This window comes from Lytechinus pictus, chromosome 17 (assembly GCF_037042905.1).
Source record: "Lytechinus pictus isolate F3 Inbred chromosome 17, Lp3.0, whole genome shotgun sequence".
NCBI classification, from domain to species: domain Eukaryota; kingdom Metazoa; phylum Echinodermata; class Echinoidea; order Temnopleuroida; family Toxopneustidae; genus Lytechinus; species Lytechinus pictus.
Window position 1 is genome coordinate 24,193,679 of NC_087261.1, and position 8,146 is coordinate 24,201,824.

An 8,146-nucleotide genomic window follows, 5' to 3' on the forward strand; every position below is an offset into this window, starting at 1 on the left:
TTTCATACCATATATACCGTTGTGTGTTATGTTTATGTAGGCAGTGGTCGATTTAATTATTATTTTTTGAAAGAACGTGTGGGATACAAGTTAAAATGCACACGTAAAAATAGTTCATGAACTCGAAGAGTGTGAGGAGAACCAAAACAAAAGTGCAAGGAGATTTTCATTAAAGCAATTGAGATGTGAAAACAAGAGTGTGCCCAATATCGAGTATTTATTGAATCATCCATTTTTCTTTATAATGAAATGAATACGCATAATTATCTCCTTCGTCGTCTTTGCATCTCCTTCCTAAATCATATTAATTCGATCTTCACCATTTTATACGGTAAATGTTTGTAAGTTTTCACCCTCCTTCCATTCCTATTTCCTCCTTCACTGTCGAAGTCGGTCAGAATCCCAGTTGCAGTCATCGACAATCGTCGTCGCAAATCGCCGTAGGTCTCTTTATTATCTCATCATGGCAATCGATAACGCAATGATAATAATCGTCATCATCACCAGCCTCAAAGTTACATACCCATCATTATTCTCACCCAGTTGATATCTGTCGCTAACATCCACATCTTTTCTATAATATTAGTGTGTATGTATCGTTTTTTCAAGTTCACTTCTAGTTACGTATTTGCATCATGGGCACATATGTGTTAGACTTTTTTGTCCTTGACAAAAATATTCGCTTACCCTCCCTCGCTCCACACACAAACACACATACACACACGAATATCAATTTAAAGTAATATAAACTCCTCCACTGAAAACGGTTGGGGCGTAACGTTTGCCTCCATCCTCGAGCCCCCTCCCCCCGAACCGGCAGTGCACACTCACCCTCACTCCCAACACACACTCGCACACACCCCCACCCAAACGCATATTCACACAAGCAGACACCCTTTCTCTCTCCATCATTCCGTCCACTTGTTGGTCCAGTGGCAGCTGTGTATACTTTCTTCTCGTTTAGGTCAAAAGTGTAAATAATAAAAGCTAATGATTGAATAGCAATTAGGGTACATAAATATGTAAATAATCCCTTATATTTAACTCACTGAAAATGCGTAATTTCACTTTTCATTCCACGAATTTACACTTTATGCAAAGCCTTTTGATATGCATATAGAACAAATTATGCCCCTAAATCAATCACTGTTTTCAACTATCATGACTATTGACCAGTAGTGTCGGTGACCTTTCATCCAAATTGGGTTACAGGTGAAATTGACACCATAGTAAGCTAAAGAACATTCACCCACTTTACTTTATTTAATTAGATGTCAAAATTTGATGAAATGAATTTGAGAAAAATTATGAAAAAAGAACGCACAAAATGGTGCCCTAAAATTATTGAACCCGACATTCTCTTTATGGAGAGCCGATTTAGTCATTGAATTCATTTTAGGGCTCACAGGCCTAATTCATTTCCCATAGACTCGTGTGTTAAAGTGGCACTTAAAAATAATTCATAAAAAAATAAGGAGGAAATTCGAGGATTGAATGTTAACTACCAGTGGATAGGATAAATGTCTGACATTCCATATCTGACCAGAAAAGGGTACATCGACCGGCTCATTTTAAAAATAAATCAGCATTTATGAAGACTACACCTGACGGGATCAAATTCATCACTTGAGAGAGTAAAATTACCCTAATTCTTCCGCCAGTAAAAATATAGTTCCATAGTGGTGATATATCTTTCCAATTTGGAAAAAGTAAGTTCAGTAGGTACCCTCCCTAGAATCAGTGTTAGATTGTCAGTCATATTCATTCATTTTTGTCAATCAGCAATATCAAATTAAAAAATTGAGCAATGGGTTGGCTCGAATGAATATCTTTTGCCTGCCAGTTGTGATTAGGCCCGTGCAACCTTGAGGCATTGGAAGCCACCACGATCCGTGAATAGCGCGGTTTGCGCAACGTTCTGCGCGTAGATGTACGACTGTTCTGCGCAAAGATTTTTTTTTTACACATGCATCTTTTTTAGCAATGGGAATCCTTCTTTGTGATTGTCAGGGGGGGTCGATAAAATACTACCCAGCGGTGTAGTAAGCAAATATATCAAAGGGGATTGGCCTGCAAGTGAGTAGACATTGCGCATTTCGTCGTCTCTTGTCGTTTGCCCGCGGGGTCACCGCCCCTGTACCCATTTGCTAATACCAAGAGGATCTCGTCTTGCATTGACACCTGCATCAAGGTTATACATGTAATCCAAAAATTGCCCTACTTCTGCTCGTAGCACACCTGTCAAAGTACGAATCTGGTGGGTTATCGTTTTCTCTTTTTTTATTTACATTTTTTTTTTCTTTAATCCCGCATATTTGTCGTTCAGGTATAGGGTTCGGGGTAAATTGTGGAGCGTCGTGGCTCAGTGGATTAGTCTCCGGACTTTGAAACAGAGGGTCGTGGGTTCAAATCCCAGCCATGGCGTCATTTCCTTCAGCAAGGAATTCATCCACAGTGTGCTGCACTCGACCCAGGTGAGGTAACTGGGTACCGGCAGGAAGTAATTAAGTAAAAAAGCTGTGTGCACCGAATAGGTAGCCTAGCTTAGCCGGGTAATAATAGCAGGGCCAGCTGGGAGAACAGTTTTCGGAACTGAAGTGGCTACCCTGGGTAAATATACCTTAATTATTATGAATATATTATTATTATTGTAAAGTTGTATACATTCGTTCGTATACTTTACGATCTGCCTCACCCCGTAGTGGTCCAATCCTAAATTACAAAAATGGGCTGAAATGGCCATTAGACCATATGTTTGCTGGTCATTTGGTCTAATTACTATTTTAGCAAATTATTTCTAATTTCCAGATAGGGTTACCAGGGACCTACTCCACGGTTTTACCAATATCGGTTTGTATCCAATTTGACTATATCATGTTTATGGTAAGATGAACCGTTTATTGACCAAATTCCACTTTACAAAGTAAAACACAATAGGTAAAGAAAGTGTAAATTAGATCTACTGGGGCAATGGACGAAGAGAGAATTAGGATAATTAGGTACCCTGCCAAAGCCGTGCACTGCCAAAAATCTGGAGTCAGTTAGACCCAACGCCAGGTCTTGTACCCTCCACCGGCCAGGACTTGTGTAGTGACCCGAGAAGAAGAAGAAGAAAAAGAAGAAGGCATTAGACCAAAAGTAGTGCAGACCAAACTGATTGAAGACCGAGAATAGAAAGAAGGCATTAGACCAAATGTAGTGCAGACCAAACGATAATTTCACCAAACTGATTGGAGACCAAATGGGTGTAGCAAATAGACTATCTGCGAAGGTGACCATCTGCTTGTAGGCCCAGAGAATATCATTTACCGGATTTTGCAGGGGTGAGTATACTTGATTATTTGACAGTTTTTCGACTTCTCCATACGTCTTAATCCTACCATATTACCCTCAGTATTTGGAATATTTTTTTGTTAGAAGAAAAGGGACTGGTTCAAAATCTATTAAACCTACTACGGTATATGTCAAAGCGTTATCCTCGTCGATATATACATATATATATACACAAAATAATCACAAAAGGTGACTATATATCAAAAGGTATATATATATACACACATATATATATATATACATATATATACATATATATATCTCTCTCTCTCTCTCTTACTCACAGTACGCATCAGTTTGCACGACATTCATAACCTAGTTTGCCTAAAGATTGAATATTCAGGCTCAATAATTCCTGCAGCAAATTCCAGCTCCCACCCCTGACCCAGCAATAAGATGTTATTCACCTTTCTCCAATCTGTGCCCGGGTACAGTGCCCCAGATTTTAGTAAACCCATCGGCTAAGGTTAGTCCGATATGCAAGGTTTCGTGTCGGCCTTTGCCCGTTTAACACCTCGACCTTAACACGAGGTTGAACTACGCGCGCGCGTCAAGGCGAAGACAAATCCGAACCGTCCTCAAAATCACCTTCATACATGAATTGAAATCTAAAATTTAGCAATGCTTCAAATCGATAGGATTTATTTCAGACGGTGATGTATAACTTTTTTCTTTCTTTCTCCAAAAGAAGACACCCCAATTGAATCCTGCCACAAGCAAGATTCTAGGATCCTCTTTTATGAACAAAAGTTGCAAAGCCTATACATTTATATTCTATACGACAAACTGATTTTGTACGCAATCACGTTTTCCCAAATGAAATTGTGCAATGTAAAAAATAATAATCGTTTTTATGATGATGAGGAGGATGGGTGTCCATACTATCGGAAAAAAACTCGTTCATTCAAACAAAAACTCTAATGCTAACTCCAATCTAATGCACTAAGTGATGGGGTTATCGGGGGCAGAGAGGTGTCCCCACTGATTTTGCTAGTAACAAAAATAAAAGATAAAAGAGAAAATGGGGGGAAGAGGAAGACAGTGGGAAAAAGGGGGAAATAATGCTATAAAATGGAAGTTTAGGTCGAGGAATTCTATAACATCCATGTCCGATTGACAGAATGAAATCACCTTCAGGTCGTCATGACCACCTAGAAGTATTATATCCCTAACATCGTATAGGACTAACGCTAAAAATGCCAGAATCATAAGTAATTAAAATAGTATGTAATTATTTGCAATATCATAATGGCAGAGCGTTTGCACGAGTTTGGGTACTTCTGAAAGGATTTTTTTTTTGGTCGTTTGTTTGTTTTTGTTTATTTTGCTTTGTTTGTTGTTTGGGGGATTTGTTTTATCGTGAATTCCTACATATCTGGTCGCTTTCGGGTTATATCGAAAATTTCAGAATTTGCTATGAATCCCCAACGTACCTATCCTCCTTTTGGAGCATGTTAGGTTAGGCTGTGTTTCGTCTTCGTCTTAGGGGGCGTCTTACACCTTCAGACGTTGGACTGTCACGCGACCGTAGCTTATTATTTTCATCAGGGAGAAGGGTGATCCATGCAGAGTACAGATTGGAGGTGACTGTACTATTCTTCGAACGAGCCTTGAGCGACCTCTGTTGATATATAGCATGCCAATACTCGATCTTTCTTTATTTGTAGGTTTTCTTCTTTTTTTTCTATCATGCAATTCCATCACAATAAATACCTAGCACCGTGTCATTGCACTGATATCTACCAAGTTTATCGAGGGTGCATGTTGACTTAGTTCTTTGCAAGAAAAAGGCATGAAGAAAATGAGAGAGGGGTAGATAGAATACGCTCGTGTGATGAGTCGGTGTTCATTGAACTTAACCAGTGGAGCAAAGACAGGCGCTGATTGGTGAACAGGCGTGCGGGTATTAGCATAAGTACAAAGTTTAGCAGCCAATGGGCGAGCAGGATTCACCGAACGTTTAGCTCCGTTGACAGACTGGCATGGGATAATTAAACAAACGAGGCTGCGCGAAGGTATAAAATACCTAACGTGATAATGGGTGATGACATATCAACGGCCCTCTGTGCCTCGTCTTAGGTTATTATGTGTATTATGTGGTTTTAGGTTATTGCGGGGAGCTGGTAGTAAGCTGGCGTGCGCCTCCTACGATATACCTGTCTTGATAGTTGAGTCTCAATCAGCTGGTTGGATTGCATGCTCGAATCGTCGCGTGCGCCCGAATCAGTGTTCGGAATACACACACGTCGTATGCGATCAGCTGCAATATCATCTGACAAAGAAAGGATAGAAGATTCATTCGTAGCTCAAGCTCCAAGAGAAAAGCATCTCGCATCGCTGACGGACTTCTTTTTGCGGGTTGTACTATTTTCAAGACATCCGTTTGGATATTCGGTTAATTGTATTTTTTAGTTTGATGGGACATTGACATTGATGAAATATGGTTGCTGTGGAGTTGGTGATTCTTGTTCTTGTATTGTGGATGGTCAAGAGTTTTATTGCGAGGACATATGGCAAGCAATATCGTTTACCACCGGGGCCTCCTGCCCTACCGCTCATCGGCAACTTACCCGTGTTCATGACGGGAAAAGCTCCATATCGCGTGATGAAGGACCTCGCTGACAGATACGGCAGTGTTTTCTCTCTGAAAATCGGTTCAACCCCATTTCTCGTGCTCAACGACGTCGACTCGATCAGGGAAGCCCTTCACCATCGCGCAGTCGACTACGCCGGGCGGCCGTGCCTCTATTCAGTTAGCCTGATGAGCCGAAACAACTGCGATATCGTTTTCGGAGACTACACCCCCGGTTGGCGGCTGCATCGTCGGGCCACGGCGGCGGCCCTGCACAAGAATATCCGTGGCAAGGGTTGCGAGGCAATGGGAATTAAAATAACCCGTGAGGCGGAATATTTCACCCAACTCCTAATGAAGAAAGCCGGACCTGTTTGTGACATCGAAAACGAGCTCAACCTCGCCATCATCAACATCATTTCACAGCTCACATTCGCCACTAGATATACCTTGGATGACCCGGAGTACCAGGCCCTGGTCGACAGCAATCAAAAATTCTCCAGTCTCCTGAAACCTGGCGACCCCATTGATGTTTTTCCAGCTCTCTCGGTAAGATTTTGATCCAAATGATATATATTCGATGCAGCCGTAGATCCGGGATCTATCAGAGTGGGGAGAGGGGAGGGGCCCTTGTTCGTCCCTTTTTTACATGTTCAAAGCTCTAGGATGCCGAGCCCCTTCCACCGTCCCCCTCGGATCTGCGGCTGATTCAGTGTAATCACGATGATGTCGATAATTAAGGATCATGATGATAATGATGATCTGATGTTAATTATAAGCCTACTATGGCCAATGATATTCTCATGATTAAATGGTTGATTTTTAAGTTATATTTTTTTTCGGAGAAATAATTTAAGTTATCATCGCTTACTATTATGTTGATGCATTTCACTTTTAAATGGGGGTTAATGTGACACATATCAATTGATCGAAAATGCATAAAAATTCATTATTCATAATGTATCCAATCATCTTATCGCATTTTCAATTTGAAAATTGAAAATGGAATTCGAGTTAGCGATATAAGACTTGCTAGGAGGCCGACTCATGTTCATTTGTTTTACCATGATTTCTGTGAAGCAGAGTAATATGCCGATTGTAAATTGAGATACGGAGAATAAACGCATTTAGGAAATCCGTAAGGCAAGTATAGCCCCTTTCAGTATTGATGCAGAGCAATGCGTGCGGTCAATAGTTGAACTACTGGATGATATAAAACTCGAAGCATAAAATGCTGGAGATATATAAGGATATACCTTCAAGTGGGCGATGGAAATCTTATATTGAACATGTTGATCGAATGAAGCCGGTAAAAGTGCAAGGAGTGAATACTACCAATGGAGATGTGGATTTGCTGATGGCGAGTGAGCCAGCGAAATGTGTATATTTATAGGGACATTACCTTAAATCGTTTTTTTTTCTAAAGCCTGTCGGCAATAACTTTTGTACAAATATAGCATAGCTTGTATGTATATATATAGAGTACAAGTTGGAACAAACCCTTCTACGAGCAAGCGTAGAAGGTCAGATATGAATGGTTACAGAAAACGAAGTGCAATACTGCAACTCAAAACATAACACAAAGGTTGACATGCTAAGCATTTATCTTCTTCATCCTGAAAATGGGGATGATCAAATATGGTCGAAACTTGTTAACTGCTTCTTGAGAAAATGTTGTACCCATTTTACAAGATTGTCGAGACTATGCAGGAATGAATCAATATGGTATTTATACTCGTATTCTCCAGTTCTCTAAGAGGAATGCAATTTTGTTGACAAAAAAAAACGTGGCAGCAGGACGGTATGCTAAATGGGGAAAAGGGTGAAGTGCAAACTCGTTAGGAAGAAACGGGATAACTTGAATAGCGTGCATAGAATTAAGGGAGCGTTAAAATATTGATTTTCGTGTTTCGTTAAATACTATAAAGTGGGCCCGTAATGTCGAGGGATGGATATGAACAAGGACATTTTCAACTCTGCTCAGCACGCTTTAATATAGCAAAAACAAATGTCAACACCTTTAGATATATAGGCCTTAAAAGTCAGCAAGCTGTAAGCATTGCATAGTCGTCTCTCAGAGTAATGTGCGCTTTACTCATGCGTGTACATGTAGGGGAAGGGTCTCCTTAGACGCTTTGGATTAAGTTCATGAAATGTTTTAAATGGTAAGCATCAGTTTATAATTACGATTATTTGTACCTAAGTGAATTGAGAAAAGTCATTGGCAACACCCCAGAGCAT

General features: G+C 40.4%; 1 protein-coding gene across 1 annotated transcript; it reads left to right on the top strand.

Moving 5' to 3' along the window:
• The first annotated feature begins 5,773 nt into the window (after positions 1-5,773).
• On the top strand, positions 5,774-6,466 carry LOC129280051 (cytochrome P450 1A2-like). The gene has a single exon (XM_054916106.2). It carries the CDS (start codon positions 5,774-5,776, stop codon positions 6,464-6,466), a length of 693 nt encoding a protein of 230 aa, XP_054772081.2.
• The last annotated feature ends 1,680 nt before the right edge of the window (positions 6,467-8,146 follow it).